Raw genomic sequence first — 17,728 nt, 5'->3', positions numbered from 1 at the left:
CTGTCTGTGGAGGGAGATGCGTGGCCTGGCATAGAAGCTCCCTGAGGGCAGGGCGTTACGGGGCATTACCCTGAGGCACCTAGAGAAGTGCCTGGCATCTGCGAGTCTCAACTACCACCGGGAGGCAGCCCGCACAAACAGGTGGTTGAAGAGGCCGTGTGGCATCCGTGAGAAAGGCCTTCACCAGCAACTTTGGGCAGGCCCTCTGTGTCACCCTGCAGGCCAGGAACTCAGTCCGTGTCCTGGCTCCTTTCTGAGCAGATGATTTGGTGAAACACAGCCTCTCCCCCTCAGCAGGCTCTGACTCCACAGGTCAAGGGTGCCTGGGCTTCCTGCCCCTGCTCTGCGGGGATCCCAGCCTGGCAGGGCCTGAACTGTAAGGGGAGGTGGGCTGTGATGATAAGAGGCCAGATTAGGCCAGCTCTGCTCTGCAGGAAGCCCAGCCCAGGTTCTGGAAGTTTCCCAAGTGCCCCCTTCCCTCAGCAACACCCCCCCCCCCCCGCGCCCACTCACCTTTAACCTTTGCTAGGTTGTTCTTTAACTAGGGAGATTCATCAGAGAGCTCCCTCCCCGGGCAGATCCCAGGATGAGAGCAGGCACCTATCAGGTAAGGCCTTCCTCCCTGCACACGGGGAGGCGCGGGTCATGGGGTGGGGAGAGGGAACCCCCCCTCCCCCGACTCCCCTTCCTTTCTGTGGCCCAGCTGAACCCCGGGCGGGGCAGGCTTGGCCGAAGTGCCCCCAGCCTTGAGTCACTTTGTGTCCAGCCCCGATGGGGTGTGGGAAGCCCAGGAATGAAAGGTACCAGGTCCCTGGCTGCCTCCTAACCGGTGGCTGAGAAGGCGTGCTTGCAAGCAACCAATGGAGCAGCCGGGCCCATCGGGGAGTCTCTTCTCAGCTAACACTGCCTCCTTTCAGGTAGGAGAGCTTGCTTACCTCCGGCGGCAAGTGGCCTGCCTCTCTAAGCTTCCATTTCTTTCTTTTGTGTAATGTATGTAAATATCTCTCGGGGCCCAAGGCCATCAGCAGTGACAGCCCCAGGGGAAAACCTTGTTATCCATAAACCTTGTTCTACAGGCTTGGGGTGATCAGGGGCCCCCTGTGGACCTCAGTTCCACCTTTTAACCCAGCTGGGGGCTCCACAGAAGCCCCCGCCCACTGTGGTCGTCGGGAGACTTGAGGAAGAGGGGAGGGTCTCCAGAGCATAACTGACGGCGGCCATGGGTGGTGCAGAGGCCCCTCAAGGGTCTTCCTGTGCTCCGGGCACTGTGGATGTGATCCATGACAGGATTTCACCTGATTCGCCTCAGGACTGCTCTGTAAGGAAGGGTTGTCCACTGCAATAATGATAGTAATAATGGTAACGCTCAGCTCATCCAGTGCTTACCATCTGCTGGGCTCTGTGCCCATGTTGTCTCCATTTTCTAGATCTGGAAGGTGTGGTTCCGAGCAGTTAAGGACTTAGCCCGTTAAAGATTTCTAACCTCTGTTCCCATGTGGAGCACTTGCTCTGTGCTCCCGGCCCAGCACCCCCTCATTGTCCCTTATCCCAGCCCTCTGAGGTGTGACACCCATTTTACAGATGAGAAAATGGGGTTCCGAGAAGGGAGGAGACTGGCCCAGGACAGCCCCCACCTTCCAGCCCTGCCCCAGAGAACCCTGGCTAGGGCTTCAGAAGTCCAAGGGAGATCAAATTTCATGTCCTGACAGGCACTAGACAAGTTGCCTGGCCTCATCCAACCTCAGTTTCCTCCTCTGCTGAATGGGCACACAGCAAGCCAGGATGTCCCAGCCTCTCAGGATGGGAGTCTGAATTCCAGGCCGGAACGGCCAGGGCTGCCATCAGTCAGCGTCCCCTGGGGCTGCACACCAGGCCAGGCCACTCTTACCCAGACCCTCCCGACCGATGGAACCTCCTGCCCAGCAGCAGAGGAAGGGCGGCCCCAGATGCCAGGGTTTGAGAGCAGTAGCTCCTGAGAGGTCATCTAGGCCCCCTTACCTTAGAGGCCAAGGACCCTAGGGAGGAGACATGACTTGCCCAGGGTCACATGGTGTGGGTGGGGAGAGAGAACTGAGGGCAGCTCCCCCCCCCCCCCCGGGTCTGTGGGGTATTGACATTTCACACGGCATCTCATCTCGAGGCAGTAGGGCCTCCTTCTAAAGTAAGAGTCAGCTCAAGGCTAGAGCCCCATTAATCAAATGACCAGGTCACCTCACAGAACACAGGACAGGTGGGGGGCAGGGTCCAGGGGTGGCCTAGGGCTGGATCTGGGGCCTGGCATTACAGACCCCCGTGAATGACTAAGCTACTTTCCCTATTAGCCCTTTGTTGCCTCCCCTGAGAAATGGGTCCATGCATAAAGATCTCTGCACAGTGCTGATGTCTAGAAAGAATTCATGTTAACTATTATTTAAGGAAATCAAGTCACAGGAACTCCTGGCTGGCTCGGTCAGGAGAGCATGCAACTCTTGATCTCAGAGTCGTGAGTTTGAGCCCCATGTAGAGTTTACTTAAAGTTAAAAAAAAAAAAAAAAAAAAAGCCAGGATTCCCAAGCTTGATCAGAGAGTCTAAGCAGTAGCCTCTGGGGGTGCCTGGTTGGCTCAGCAACTCTTGATCTCGGGATGGTGAGTTTGAGCCCCACGTGGGGTGTAGAGATTACTTTAAATTTCAAAAATAAATAAAATTAAAAAATAAATCAGCAGCAGCTGGAATCAAATGGCGCTGGGACTGGGCTGAATCCTTGTTGCGCTACTTGCCAGCTGGTGAGTTTCGCAGGTGATTCTGCACTTCCGGTCCTCAGTTCCTCACCTGTCAAATGGGCTCGGCACAGCGCCCGCCAAGGAGGAGAGTCATAAATCTCACACCCCAGGGAGCAGGTGCTGAAGACAATCGCGGTTGCAGAGATAACCAGTTGAAAAAAAAAATTCCACACACTTTTCCCACTCTGAAAATCTCTAAAACAGCTGCCGTCAGGTCTGAGCAGGGAAGGCCTCAGCCAGCTCAAAGAGCACCCAGGCCCCTGGGGAGGAGGCCAGACTGAAACCAGTCTCTCTGTGGCCTGGCACACCGCATGGCCTCGCAGCACACACCTGGTGCTCTCGGAAGGCCCCTCTTGGCCACGAGTGGGGACCCCAGGAATATCTCAAGAACATCCGTAAAGCCATGCCCGGTCCCAGGTCACTTCTGGCCCCTTACTGGGCCTCAGTGTCTCCAACTGCTGGACAGATGGCGAGCAGAATGCGGCAAGAAGGTGACATTTGAGCAGAAACCTGGGATGATGGAGAGTGGGTTGTGGGAACTTTTGGAGGAAGAACGTTCTAGGCAGAGGGAACCACCAGTGCAAAGGCCCTGAGGCTTTGTCCTGCATTTTCTGTGTGACCTTCGGCTGGCTGAGTAACCAGTCTGTGCCTCAGTTTCCCATCTGTATAATGAGAATCATCACAGTGCTCGAAAAGCTGTTGTGAGGGTCACAAGAATACCTTTAACGCTAAGGGCTCACTGGACGTGGACCTTTGCAGAGGTGGGTGTGACCCTGGTGTATCTGAGGACCACAGAGAAGGCCAGCAGGGCTGGGGGCTGCAGGTGATGGTAAGAAATGGGTAGTTCAAAAGCTTGGATTTCATCCTAAATGCAATGGGAAGCCACTGGATGGGTTTAAGCAGAAGAGAGACGAGATCTGATTTTCTTTCTTCTTCGTTTTTTTTAATGTTTGTTTATTTTTGACAGAGAGAGAGAGAGAGAGAGAGAGAGAGAGAGAGAGCATGAGCGGGGGGAGGGGCAAAGAGAGAGGGAGACACAGAATCGGAAGCAAGGCTCCAGGTTCCGAGCTGTCAGCACAGAGTCCGATGCGGGGCTCGAACTCACAGACCGCGAGATCATGACCTGAGCCGAAGTCGGATGCTCAACCGACTGAGCCACCCAGGCGCCCCTGATGTTCTTTAAAAATGACAGGATGCAGGGCTCCTGGGTGGCTTAGTCGGTGAAGCATCCGACTCGATTTCAGCTCAGGTCGTGATCTCATGGTTTGTGAATTCGAGCCCTGTGTCGGGCTCCGTGCCGACAGTGCAGAGCCTGCTTGGGGCACCCCCCACCTCTCTCTCTCAAAAAAAAAAAAAAAATGACAGAGAATGCTTGTAGGGGTCAAGCGAGCAGCATCGAGACTATGGGGCAGACCAGCGGTGGTGGCCTGGAAGGGAGGCAGTGGCTGCTGGGGAGGCCGTAGGGTAGAGAGGATAGGTGTGTGGATGGCTGGGGTTTGGGGGTGAGGGAGAGGGAGAGGGAAACCCACGGTGAGAGCCGCTGGCTGGATGGTGAAGCTGTGTCCCAGGCTGGGAAGCTCCAGCTGCTTTCAGGGAGGAAACAAGGGAACAAGTGTTAGGGACGGGACCGGCTTAAGACACCTGTGGTGCAGCCTGGGGGAGACGTCAGGAGGCCGCTCGTGTCTGCAGCTCAATGAAGAGGGACATTTGACAGTCAGACATCATCCCAGACCTGGGACCCTGGAGAGAGAAGCCTGAGCCCCGGGTCCTCCAACCTGAAGATGCCGAAGGGGGAGGGTGCAGCCAGCAAGAAGGAAGACGCCGAACCAGGGAGGGAGGTGTCAGGGAGGCCCAGAGAGCACAGGGTTTCGGGAAGAAGGGCCTCATCGCCTCGTAACCTGCCACCCAGGATGGAGGGCGATCAACATGGCACGTGGGGCTCTGGACGCAGTTCCAGTTGTTGCCACAAGGTCATTTTTAGAAGTGGAATTGTGGGATTGAAGGGAGGCCTATTTTTAAGGCCCAGGTGCCCTCCCAATAAACCGAAGTCGCAAACACCTTAGTAGCCAGAGTCAGGCTGGGGATTTGGCATGGCCACACCCCTGAGGATATGGAATTCTGTCTAAGGCAAGTTTTCTCCCCCACCCCCCCCCCCAAAATTGCAGGAAAGTGTTTTCTTGTAGGTCACAGGATGTAAATAGATATTCAGAGGTGGAAGAGTTCTTATGTTTATCTGAGGGTCAGACCCCAGAGTGGCTATCAGGCTTCTGCACAAACCTGCCAATGAGCTTGAATCTCCCTTGGTCCCTCGGAAGGGACAGCTGGATCCCTCTAGTCTAGGCTCTCGGGAGTATGGTGGCCTTTGGAGACTCTTGTCCTCAGTGAAACACCCACCCATAGATTTCCCCAGAAATTACAGGCTGGGACACAGCTCGCTTCAGCTCTCACGCTACTAAGGAGGAGACAAGAGTCAGACAGGATCAGAGAGGAGGAGCAAACTGCCCAGGGCCACACAGTGCATTGACAACAGGAAGCCAGGGTCACCAGACAGGTGAGCCTCCATTTCTCCACCTGTAAAATGGGACCGATCTCTAATTCACACAATTTTCAAGAGCATGAAAAGAGATTGCAGTGTCAAGTACAGGGGTGTTTTATAAACGTTAGCTAAAAGCAACCCACTCAAAGAAAGCAAAGGAGAGGGGCACCTGGGTGGCTCAGTCAGTTGAGCATCTGACTCTTAGTCTTGGCTCAGGTCATCTCACAGTGGTGAGTTTGAGCCCCGCATTGGGCTCTGCGCTCATGGCACAGATCCTGCTTGGGATTCTTCCTCTCTCTCTGCCTTTCCCCTGCTTGTGCTCTCTGGTGTCTCTCAAAATAAATAAAAACTTGAAAAAAAAAAAAAAAGCAAAGGAGAAAGGTGTAGGGGAAAGGTATTTCAGGCAAAGGTAAATGTGAGCAAAAGCTTGGAGGTGGAAAACACCAAGGCCAATTCCTAAAATCCTTGCCAGCTGCAGGGATGGTACTCTGCGATGATGGAAGAGGTGGGAGGTGGGCAGAGGCCGGGCTACAGTGATTTTATGGGCTTCATTAATCTTGAGGGCATGATGGGCCAAGAGAGGGGACAGCGACTCAGGCAGATCTGAGTTTAGAAGGTCCATCCTGGGGCCCAGCATGGGGCCTTTGCTGACCTACTGTGTGACCCCAAGCTATCTCTGTCCCTCTCTGGGCCTCAGTCTCCTGCCCCTTACAGCAGTGAGCTTGGCTCTGATCAGGGTTATCAGGGTTTGCAAATATGTATCTTCCTTTGTGAGTTTCCTTCTTTACTGTCTTCTCACCTTGGACAGGGTGCTCTGCAAACAGGACTGTCATCTGTCCCCTGAACCCAGCGTCTCCAGCACCAAGCCCAGGGTTTGGCACAGAGATGAATGAGTGAATGAATGAATGAATGAATGAATGACATCCTTTCCCTTTGGGAGGTAGGGGTTAAAGCAGAATCCCTCTGCCCTTGCTCCCCACCCCACACACCTGCAAATCTGCCTCCAGTGGGTGGACACCCACCCACTTGCCAATTTCCTTACGCCTTTTTCCCCCCCTTTTCTGGCCAGACAATGGCTTTCATTCTATTGTTCTTTCTGGAGAGCAAGAACGTTTTCATGCTGGCACCAAAAGGCCAACATTTGTTCTGCAGGTGTATGATGAAGATGCCTTTGATTTTCTCCTTGACACATTTCTGTTTCCTTCTGTGCACATCTGGGACTTTCAAAATAAAAAGCAATGATACAAAGGAGGTTAGCAGCCCCTACATACAAATGGTTTTTAATTATAAGAAAAAGTGCTCAGCATCCTCCAAATGAAATAAATGCAAATAACAACTAGCTTGACAATCCATTTTTCCACCTATGCAGTTGGCGCGGATCAAAGTTGGCTAAGGTCTGTGTTGATGAGGAAATGGCTGGCTCACGCCCTGTGGGGGCCCCGGGGTAGAAATGAATCCCGCCCCTTTGGAAGACAATGTGGCAATGTGTGTGGTGTCTGTTGCCAATCACCTTTGACCCAGCAATTGCATTGCGCTTCTTGGAATTCATCCGTCAGATGTGCTCACACATGGAAGAAATGATGAGGGTAAAATGTTACCCATTGCAACATTGCTTGTGATGGCAAAATATTAGAAACCTAAACGTCCATCAGTAGGAGACGGGGCCACATCCACAGTAGTACTTGCTTGCACACCAAGAAGTGCTGCGGCAGCTTCAAGAAAAACAAATTAGCCAGTGGGGCAACTCTTCTGTACTGACACCGTCCAAAATAAGGCCCAGGATGTAAAGGCATGTGGAAAACGTACCACGCAGAGTTGTGTATACAGTCTGCTCTCTGCAAGTATAAAATGGAAATCTGTATTTGTATTTGCTTGCAAATGTATAACCGATCTCTGGAGAGATCACAGGAAACCTAACTGGTTGCTTTTGGAGAGGGTAATTAGGATGTGGAGACCTGGCATGAGAGGGAAGCTTTTCACCGTACAGTTTTTGTACTCCTGACTATTTGAGTGATATGATGATGTAGCATCCATCCAAAAAAATCCTAGGACTTAAAAATCAAATAAAAACAGGAAAAGTTTTTTTTTTTAAGTTTATTTATTTATTTTGAGAGGAGAGAACGTGAGCAGGTGAGGGGCAGAGGGAGAAGGAGAGAGAGAATCCCAAGCAGGCTCCATGCTGCCAGCACACAGCCTGATGTAGGGCTCAAACCCACGAATTGTGAGATCCTGACCTGAGCCAAAGTCGGAGGCTCAACAGGTTGAGCCACCCGGGCGCCCCAAGATTTTTTTAAAGTAATCTCTACACCCAACATGGGATTCAAACTTGCAACCCCAAGATCAAGAGTTGCGCGCACTACAGACTAAGCCAGCCAGGGGCCCCAAAGGAGAAACATTTAAAGCTCCTTTATGATTGTTTGCATGCAGTTGTTAAATTATATACATGTATAAGCGTAGAGAACATTTCACTGATGAAGAAGAAGAAAAGAAGAAGGAGGAGGAGGAAAAGGAAGAGGAGAAGAAGACCAAGAAAGGAAAGCACCTCTTTATTTCCCATGAGGCCAGCCAGGGAGGGGGCGCCCAGCAGTGATGTGAAAAGCAGAAGTCCAGCCAATGGCAGAATCTTCCCAACATGTTATTTGTTTATTTCAAAATCAAACAATCTCTGATAAATATTTAGCCCCAATGCCTGCAGGAAAGAGGGAGGGAGGTGCTGAAATCCCTTCAGTTGTTTCAAATTGTCTTTGGTCTGTGGGAACTTCCCTAGAGGGCCCCATCCCCCACCTCCAAAAAACCAAAACAAGACAAAACAAAACCCACACACCTTTCTGGGACCTTTCAGCTATAAAAAGAGAATCTCCGTGCTACTTTTTCCACGGTAGCAGTTGGGGCCAAGAAGGTCGTAGACAGGAAAAAGTTCTGAAAAGTCCAGGACAAATCCGCCTCACCCACAGCTAGGACAGATTACTGTCCCCGCCCCGGGTGGATCTCCAACCCACTCTCCACACAAATCTTCCAAAGTGCAAACCTGATCTTGTCATCTTTCTTTAAAACCATTTTATTGTCCAATTTCAACCCAAATTCCTTAGGCTACAAGATCCTGCTGGATCTGGCATTCCGGAGCAACCAGGCCCGACCCAGTGGAAATGCAGTTCCCTCGGGCGAGTTCCCACCCCACCCCTGCCCTCCTCCAGCCGCTCCCCTTCCCTCTTCAGTCCTTTGCTTTTCAACACGGCGTTCCCTCCCTACGCCTGGAAACCTCTCCCCCGACCAGCTCCGCTACCTCGCGGACTCGGCCTCATCCCCAGGCCTCTGCCAGGATGCCTCTTCTTCCAGGACGCCTTCCCAGGCTGCCCAGGGACGGTAGGGGCCCCAATAGCGTAGGAGCTTGGGGTTTGGCCTATTGCCTCGCAATCGGGCTGTCAGATTCAGAAGTGCAGGGGCCAAATACCTGCAGCCTGCGGTCTCTGCTTTAAACTGCGACATTTTGGGGCTTGAATTCAATGACCTCCACACAAGTGTAAGCTAGCTCCGTCTTCCATCCGGACTCATAGCTGGTTCTGGCAGAGCACCAGGCTGAGGATTGCAGACTGGGACTGTTTTGGGGGTGTGGCCGGGTCCTGGAGATTCTCAGTGCTTGCAGAGGGAGCCTGGGAAGCGTGCCCCTCACAAACAGGGGCGAAACCCTCCGGCCAGCCCCGGCGCCTGCCCCTCACAAGTATGGCATCCTGCGGATTCTTATTGGTCCTGGAGGACTCCCTGGGCAGCGCTGATTGGCGAACGGCGGGGGCGAGGCGAGGCGAGGCGGGGCGGGGCGTCTTCGGCCCGGCCTAAAGTGCGGCTGCGGGCACCGGGACTATGTCGCAGGCACGCCGCCACCTGCGACCCGCTCTTTTCCTGGCGGCGGTTTCTGCGCGCGTTGCAACTACCGGGGTAGCGGCTCGGCGAGGGTTGAGCGCGTGGCCCGCGCCGCAGGAGCCCGGCATGGAGTATCAGGTATCAGGTATCGGGCGGGCCGGCGGGGGAGGGGGTGAGGGGTCGTACGACGACACGTGGGTCGGGCCTGAGTCACTGACCGGGAGCCGGGCTGTGAGGGACTCGGGGGCGGGGACAGTCTGGAGCCCGGGGGTGGGGACATGGACCAGGAAGTTGGGCCTGGTCCGCGGGTTCTGGGAATTCTGAGGCTGAAGTGTCCCCGCCTTAGAGAATGGGAAAGGCCTCCCACTGATAGGGGAAAGAGGTCCATTGTCTCCGGAGTCCCAACTAGCAGGTGGGCGGTGGGAGGAGAAAGAGTTCTAGGAGTTCAGACTTGAGAGATCTAGGAGTTTATTTATTTATTTTGAATTGTTTATTTAAATAAACTCTACACCTAACGGGAGGCTCGAACTCATGACCCCGAGGTGAAGAGTCACATGCTCTCTAGACTGAGCCAGTCAGGCGTCCCAAGTGACCCAGGAGTTTAGATCTGGGGTTGGAGTCTCCAGGAATCAGGGCATGAAGATCCAGGTGCCTAGAATTGGAGCTCTGGCAGGCAGGAATCAGTGGCATTGGTGGAGGCAAGAATCTGGAAAGCGGAAAGTTTCCACCTGGCTCTGTAGCAGGGATTGATTTCCACAGATCACACCTGATGCCTGCCAGGCAGATGGTAGTTTAATGGGTGTGGAGCCTCCAACCGGTTATTGAAGCCCTAAGGGGAAATAAATAGCATCTCCACTCTAACCCCCAGTGTAGACTCTCCTGAGGCTGTACCTACCCACCTTTCTGACTGGTGACTCCCCCGCATACCCTGTCTTCCTTAAGGCTCCTTCTCTTCCCCACCTGGTTGCTTCAAGCAGCTCTTCTTTGGGTCAGAATGTGGAACCCCAATCCTCAGGATTGGGCATGGAAGCCTCCAGGGATTCCTGGTTCTAATTCCTCCAGTTCTAAGACCCCAGCCTTCTGTGGTTCTGCTCCTGACTCCCCTCACCCGCCCCCCCCCCCCCTCCAGTTTAGGGACCAGTATAGCAGTGGACCTCACTGGAGGGAATGAGCGCAAAGGCTCCCGTGCAAGGAGTGAGGATCCGGAAGCCCGAATTGGGAACGGGAAGCAAGGCTTCTCCCGTTCCAAGGAACCTGCCTTGCCTGACATTCCTGGGTGGGGCCGATCAGCTTCAGGCTCCCATCGCTGCCAGAGCTGGAAAGATGCCACTTCTCCCTCACACGTGCCTAACCTCTAGGCTGGGGCAACAGGGCTGGCATTGATAGGTAGGCTTAGTGCCCTGGCTTGGCCATTGATGCCCTGGGGTTCCTCTGTTTCTGTGGACCCCTGGTTAGTCTTAACCTGCTGCCTGGGGACTGTGGTTGCCAGGATGCTGTGCGCGCACTGAACACCCTGCAGACCAATGCTGGCTATCTGGAGCAGGTAAAGCGCCAGCGGGGTGACCCTCAGGCACAGCTGGAAGCCATGAAGCTGTACTTGGCACGGAGTGGGCTGCAGGTAAGGATGCGCAAGGCCTGTGACGGCCCCCTACCCCACCCCCATCCCCTTTCTAGGAGTCTTGTGGCTGAGATGGTTGTCTGTATGTCTCAGGTGGAAGACTTGGACCAGCTGAACATCATTCACGTCACTGGGACCAAGGGGAAGGTGAGGGATGGGACTCAGGGGTCGGCTATCTACTTGATGGGGTGGTAGGGTCCAGCCTGCCCAAACAAGACCTTTTCTTTCTAGGGTTCCACTTGTGCCTTTACTGAACGTATTCTCCGAAGCTATGGCCTGAAGACAGGATTCTTTAGGTACTGAGGTGTGGCGAAATTTGGGATCCCTTAGCTCTCGGGGGTGGGGGGGTGGGGAGGGGCGGCTATGGAACCAGCTAGCAGGAGCTCAGCTTCCTGTCTCTCTGCCCAGTGTGGATTTGTTCAGTAAGCATCCCATTAGCATTAGTGACCTCAGTTTAACATATTGTCCAAGTTTGTGGCAGTCTTTAATTTTCGCTGTGAAACAAATTTGGGGGAGGGGCAGGGACTTGAATATGTAAGCTAAATATGTAGCTTCATCAGGCATCTTTTTATTAACTTAAATTTCATGTACAGTTTTTATTTTATTTATTAAAATATTTTTTTTCAATATTTATTTTTGAGAGACAGAGCATGACGTGGGGAGGGGCAGAGAGAGCCAGGGAGGCACAGAATCTGAAGCAGGCTCCAGGCTCTGAGCTGTCAGCACAGAGCCCCACGCGGGGCTCGAGCTCATGAACCATGAGATCATGACCTGAGCCGAAGTCGGACGCTTAACCGACTGAGCCACCCAGGTGCCCCTCCGTGTACAGCTTTTAAATCACAGAGAAATCTTTATCAATTCAGACGTCTTTGCAGTAAGGAGCAGAAAACCTAGCTTGGAAAGGGTATAAACGATGAGGTGGTTTGTGAAGTCCGTGGCAAGGATTCCCTTCTGCCCGGCCTGCCTCAGCTGCTATTTGCCCTTGACGTAGCACCTCCTCATGGTTGCACTCAGGCACCCAAACTCACACCTGAGGATGGGGTGTGGCCTAGATACGGGTCCCTCCTCCCTGGGCTGCACCTGCCCCTCCTTAGCTGGTCACCTGAAAAGCAGGTTAATGTGATGCGCAGTTGCTCAGAATTTGCTCCTTGGGTTGGGGGCACTTAAGATTTTTGCTTCCTTTTATTTTACCGGTTCCATCAAGCGACTTTCTGTAAGCGGCTTCTTTTCACAGTTCTTTGTTCAGAATAAAGAAATACAGAGAAGGACTCAGAATGTGAGAGAGGCTTGCAGGATTCAAATATGAGCTGACAGTCTCTCTTCTAAAACAATTTTTGGGCTACAAACCCCGGCCTTTGACTTTGGCCCCCGTAGCCTCGTGGGCTGGCCTGGGGATGCAGCCTGACCACCCGGATGGGCCTTGCCCTTGAGGGCTGGAAGACGACATTGCGGGGGCAGATGTCAGCAGAGTGACTGATGGGTGTGTGGTGGGTAGAGCACAGGGAGCTGTTGGAGCCTGGAGGACATCCCTGATCAGCCGGGTGGAGGGGTCCTTTCTCCTTTTCTGGAGGAGGCACCATCTCAGTCAAGGCCTGTGGAGTGAGCCGGGTGGTGGGGAGTGTGGGTGGGCTGGGCTGGAGGAACTCAAAATAGGCCAGAGGGGCTGGGGCACAGGGCACTGTTGGGATGTGGGAGAGGTGACACACAGGCCAGTGGCATCAGCCCCCCCAGGGCCTGGGAGGCTGGGTGAGGAGCCTGGGACTCTGCAGGGCAGAGGGAAATCCTAGAAGGGCTATCGGCAGGGCAGTGACACGGTCAGAGTTGGGTCTCTGAACACGGACGGGTCTGAGGGGCTCGGGAAGGGAGTCCTGACGACTACAGGTGTCCCGGCAGCTCTCCCCACCTGGTGCAGGTGCGGGAGCGGATCCGCATCGACGGGCAGCCCATAAGCCCTGAGCTCTTCACCAAGCACTTCTGGCCCCTCTACCGCCGGCTGGAGGAGACCAAGGTGCCCATGCAGGAGGGCTGGTGGGTGGGCAGGGCAGGGGTGCTGGGGAGCCCCGGAGGGTGCTGTGTGTCCCGGGACCCCATCTCCCCAGAGCAGAGGTGGCAGGGCCCCAGGCCGATGCGTTCTCGTCCACAGGACAGCAGCAGCTATGTCTCCATGCCCGCCTACTTCCGCTTCCTCACGCTCATGGCCTTCCACGTCTTCCTCCAAGAGAAGGTACGTGCCCACCCCCCAGAGTCCTGTGTCTGAGGGGAATCCCAGCAGGCCGGGTGCCCCGGGTCCCTGACATGCCGTCTGGTCCTTTGTAGGTGGACCTGGCAGTGGTGGAGGTGGGCATTGGTGGCGCTTACGACTGCACCAACATCATCAGGTGAGGGCAGCTGCTTGGGGAGAAGGACGGTGGCCGTGAGCCCAGGGCCGGGGCGACACGGTCACGGCCCTCCCTGTCTTCTGCAGGAAGCCTGTGGTGTGTGGCATCTCCTCTCTTGGCATCGACCACACCAGCATTCTGGGGGACACAGTGGAGGAGATCGCGTGGCAGAAAGGGGGCATCTTCAAGGTGACCAGGCAGCCCTGGGGAGGGGAGGTACATGGACGATCTGGGCCTGGCCCTCCAGGCTCAGGAAAGCGGGGCTGGGGCAGGGTAATCTGTGTCCTGACTCGGGATAAGGTCTTGGGCGTCAGTGGGGCTTTGTGTGTGACTGGAGCAAGAGCCCTGCCTCTGGCCTTAGTGTCCCCTCGAGGGGTTCCCATTGGCCCTACAGACAGAGGCTGAGTGAGCTGCCCGGGGATAGAGGCCCCTCAGCAGCTCGTCTCACCCACTCCCTCTCCTCCGCAGCGTGGCGTCCCCGCCTTCACCGTGCTCCAGCCTGACGGTCCCCTGGCAGTGCTGAGGGACCGGGCCCAGCAGATCTCAGTGAGTCCGGAGGCACTGGAGCAGGGCTGGCAGCTGACTGGGGAGGCACGTTATCCTTTTGGGCCTCAGTTTGCCCATCTGTGCAGTGAGGGGCAGCTGCTCGTCCAGCTGGAGCACATCTTGGTTTTCCAAGGAACAGGGCTTGGTGGGTTCTGGTGGATGGGGAAAGATGGGCCGACACCGTCAAGGAGGGGAGCTCCTGGCCGAGGCAGCTGCAGCAGCACCCCCTGACCAGCGGTCGGCCATCTCCTTGGCAGTGTCCTCTCTACCTGTGCCCACCACTGGAAGCCCTGGAGGAAGGGGGGCCGCCGCTGACCCTGGGCCTGGAGGGAGAGCACCAGCGGTCCAATGCCGCCTTGGCCTTGCAGCTGGCTCGCTGCTGGCTACAGCAAAAGGACTACCGGGGTAAGCGGGCAGGCAGTGGCTGGACGGGCAGGCTCGCGGGTAGGGGACAGGTGGAGACTGCCTCTGAAGGTCCCGTGCACACGCAGTCCCACGCAGCGGGCCCTCCCCCCTCCCTCACTCCTCAGGCATCGGGGAGCTGAAGGTGTCCAGGCCCAGTCTCTTGCGGCAGATGCCCCTGGCGCCCGTGTTCCAGCCCACGACCCACATGCGGCATGGTGAGTTGAACCTGCCCGCCCAGCCAGGCCCCTTCAGATGTCTGTTCGAGTTTGCTGTTTTGAGAGATGGGGGCAATCGGAGGTGGTGCCCAGGACAAAGGACTCTGAAGTCAGTAAGCTTCCCTGACTTTGAGTTCGTGGACTCCGAGCCTCAGTTTTCCCACCTGCCAAATGAGGTGATGATGGGACCCGCTGTGAGGTGGCATGAGTGGGGGGCTGAGGCCAGGGCCTGGTGGGTTTGGGATGTAGTGCCCTGCCAGAGGCACCTGCTGTTAGTGTCCTTCTCGTCTTCATTCCCGTAAGACCATGAGGTTCTTGAATGGTGACCTTGTCTGGCTTCTTGCTTCCCCCCCCACCAAGACTTGCAGCACATAGTAGGCGCTCACAGCCGCCAAACCCTGTTAGCAGGTGATTCCAGTGTGCCCACTGTGTGCCAGGCCCCATATCAGGGCCATGACAGTCCTGCAGCTAGGTACCTCACATCCCAGCACGCTTGTTCAATGGGTTAGGGCTCTCTGCCTCCATGTAATAGGGGACTAATATATGGTAGTCCCCTCTCAGGTCTGCCTGGAAGATTCCGTTAGATGAGGCAGCCCAAGAGGTGCCTGGCACCTAACGCTGCTAAGAAGCTTCTTGGCTCATCAGCTGACCCCCCTCTGAGCAGCGGCGGCCCTGCGGGCGGGTTGGTGTGTGCGAGGACTAGGGTGGGAGACGGCTGCCTTGCCCCCTCCAGGGCTTCGGGACACGGAGTGGCTGGGCCGGACGCAGGTGCTGCGGCGCGGGCCCCTCACCTGGTACCTGGATGGCGCGCACACCGCCAGCAGCATGCAGGCCTGCGTGCGCTGGTTCCGCCAGGCGCTGCACCGCCGCCAGAGGCCAAGCCGGTGAGCTTCGGGCGGGGGCGGAGCCTCGGGGAAGGGTGGGCGGGACCGGGCCGGTGGGGGGGCGGGGCCTCAGGGGACAGGGTCAGGGTCAAGACTGGGCCAGTAGAGGGGGCAGAGGGGCGGGACTGGGGACCCTGCTGGGACTGGAGACCCTGCTGGGCTGGATCTGCGGGGGAAGTGGAGTAGTTTCTGGAGGAAGGATGGGGTGGGGCCCGCGAAGAAGCCTGGGAGGTACGTGTCTCCGACCTGCCTCCTCTCCCCTCTCCCAGCGGCTCTGAGGTGCTTGTCCTGCTTTTCAACTCCACCGGAGACCGGGATCCTGCAGCACTGCTAAAGCTGCTGCAGGTGAGGGGCCAGCCGGGGGGTGGGCGGCAGGCCGACTAGCCCACCTTCTGGCTGTCGCGTCCCCAGGGGTGCCTTCATCCCTGAGCCTCTGTTTCTTCAACTATAAAATGAGGCTCCCGCGAACCGAACTGAGGATCAAACGTAAAAGCACCCACACGTTCGTAGCCAAGTCTAGTCCCAGGTCACTGTCGTCGTCCTCCCGGGTCAGGCTCTATGCCCAGGGTAAGAGGAGGGACTAGGTAGTAGCCTGAGGCGTAAGCTGTGGACTCACTGGTCGTGGCTCTTCAGACATTAGCATGTGACTCTGGACAAAAGTGGCATTTCACTGGGCTTCATTCAGTTTGCCTTTCCAGAAAACGGGGGTGCTACCAAGGTGATGTGCTTATTGACTTTGGTTTAAGGAGTTTCCAGGTTATAGAGCAGGTAGGGGCCCTGCTCTGCTCAGGGAAACTGAGGCTGCCCTTGGCTGTCAAGGTTGAAGTGGTTCCTAGGGATCACTTCCTGTTTCACAGACCAGGAGGCTGAAGCTGTTCACCTGTTGTGCAGACAAAGCCTTTCCCCATCCTGGACTTGAGACGTGCTCAGTAGCTGGGTGATCTTAAGCAAGTACCCCCCGCCCTGCCTCTGTTTCCCTGTCTGTACAGTGGGGTCTTGCTGCCCAGGCCACCGGCCTGCAGGGTATATTGAGATAGATGGGCCGCGGAAGTGCTATGGCTGGGTTCATACAGCATGACACCAGTTCAGCCGGGGTGAGGGCATCTCCAGGGATGGGGACGTGCGGGGCCCTCTCTCAGGGCTCTGACACCAAGTTTTTCCTCTCGGCCTTCTAGCCCTGTCAGTTTGACTATGCTGTTTTCTGCCCTAACCTGACAGAGGTCTCAACTGTTGGCAATGCAGGTAAGAGGTGACAGGATGGTCCCAGAGAGTGGGTGGGGGGGGGGGGGGTGGGGAGGGCATTGCACTGCTTAAGGCCCTTAGGTGGACTCCTCTGTTGGTGACAGTGGGGGCTTCTGAATTGAAGGTCCGGGGTAGGAGCTAGATTTGGATACATTTTGGATATTGTGGCCATAGTACCGACAAAAGAATTACTGGGGAAAACCGTTTTCAAAATGCACGTTGCAACCCACTGGTGGTTTGAAAATCAATTTAGTGGGTGTCAAAGCGACACTTTGTTTTAACGAAGTAAAACATGCGTGTGCCTCCTGTACAAAGAGTAGGTACTGTTTTATGAGGATTCTGTTTCAGACAGACAGTATCTACCTAGGTGAGTACGGTGGGTCACGTTCAAAAAATATTAGAACAGCACAAAAAAATACAGATCCCCAGCATCTGACTGCCGGGGAGAGTTCAGGGATGTGCATTCCTACTTATGCCGGCCCACGTGATGGACGCTGCTTTGCAGATAAAGGCAATGAGACGAGGGTGGGGAGATGTGCTCGGGGGGGCAGGAGCCCCAGCTTTGAAGCTAAACCGCCTGGCCCTGCTTCCTCCCGGCTCTGGGACAGTGGGCAAGACACGGAACCCTTTTGCACCTTAGTTTCCTCATAGCATTGCCCGGCGCGAGGACCCGGGATGCGTGTACAGGGCCTGGCGTTAAGCAGGCGCGCACAGCAGGTGTCCCCTGTCGCCCATCCAGACCAGCAGAACTTCATGGTGACCCTGGACCAGGTGTTGCTCCGCTGCCTTGCACACCAACAGCACTGGAGCCGCCTGGACGAGGAGCAGGCCGGCCCGGAGCCTGGTGAGCCCACATCCTCGCTGCTGGCTCCCCACCCGCCCGAGCCCCGTAGCACCAGCTCCCTCGTCTTCAGCTGCATCTCCCACGCCTTGCTGTGGATCAGTCAAGGCCGGGACCCTGTCTTTCAGCCACCCAGTCCCCCGCAGGGCCTCTTCGCCCACCCTGTGGCAGGCAGCGGGGCCGGCGTGCTCCGTGAGGCTGCCGCCATCCACGTGCTGGTCACCGGCAGCCTGCACCTGGTGGGCGGCGTCCTGAAGCTGCTGGAGCCGGCCCTGTCCCAGTAGCCCAGGCAGTGGGGGTGGAAGTGGGGGCCTCCCACACCTGCCCTGCGTCTCTCCACGAACTGCTACGTTAGGTGCCTTTTGTTTTTTGCTTTTCTGATGGTCTAGACTGGCCCAGGGACCCAGGCTTTAGGCAGCAAGATAGAGGGCTGGAGGTGGGAGGC

At 55.9% G+C, this 17,728-nt stretch overlaps 1 protein-coding gene across 3 annotated transcripts; it reads left to right on the top strand.

Annotated features, from left to right (window-relative positions):
• Positions 1-596: 596 nt before the first annotated feature.
• FPGS (folylpolyglutamate synthase) lies at positions 597-17,687 on the top strand. 3 transcript variants are annotated; one of them, XM_027035193.2, is made up of 15 exons: positions 597-917; positions 10,644-10,772; positions 10,866-10,919; positions 11,004-11,068; positions 12,666-12,780; positions 12,916-12,996; positions 13,089-13,150; positions 13,237-13,339; positions 13,619-13,696; positions 13,954-14,101; positions 14,227-14,316; positions 15,050-15,200; positions 15,470-15,545; positions 16,376-16,442; positions 17,182-17,687. In XM_027035193.2, exons 1-15 carry the CDS (start codon positions 861-863, stop codon positions 17,565-17,567), a joined length of 1,662 nt encoding a protein of 553 aa, XP_026890994.1. In that variant the 5' UTR covers positions 597-860; the 3' UTR covers positions 17,568-17,687. The 3 variants fall into 3 exon arrangements, with proteins under 3 accessions (XP_026890994.1, XP_053060548.1, XP_026890993.1); XM_027035192.2 differs by lacking the exon at positions 597-917 and adding an exon at positions 4,247-9,292; XM_053204573.1 differs by lacking the exons at positions 597-917; positions 10,644-10,772 and adding an exon at positions 4,234-9,292.
• The last annotated feature ends 41 nt before the right edge of the window (positions 17,688-17,728 follow it).

This window comes from Acinonyx jubatus, chromosome D4, assembly GCF_027475565.1.
Source record: "Acinonyx jubatus isolate Ajub_Pintada_27869175 chromosome D4, VMU_Ajub_asm_v1.0, whole genome shotgun sequence".
NCBI classification, from domain to species: Eukaryota; Metazoa; Chordata; class Mammalia; order Carnivora; family Felidae; genus Acinonyx; species Acinonyx jubatus.
This window is presented reverse-complemented; position numbering and strand designations above follow the sequence as displayed.

Bases quoted from the DNA above. Each gene is read 5' to 3' on its own strand.
- FPGS (XM_027035192.2), top strand. From the start codon at position 9,155: ATGTCGCAGGCACGCCGCCACCTGCGACCCGCTCTTTTCCTGGCGGCG. The intron at 9,293-10,643 runs GTATCAGGTATC...TGTGGTTGCCAG, and splicing joins AGCCCGGCATGGAGTATCAG to GATGCTGTGCGCGCACTGAA. The intron at 13,697-13,953 runs GTGAGTCCGGAG...TCTCCTTGGCAG, and splicing joins ACCGGGCCCAGCAGATCTCA to TGTCCTCTCTACCTGTGCCC.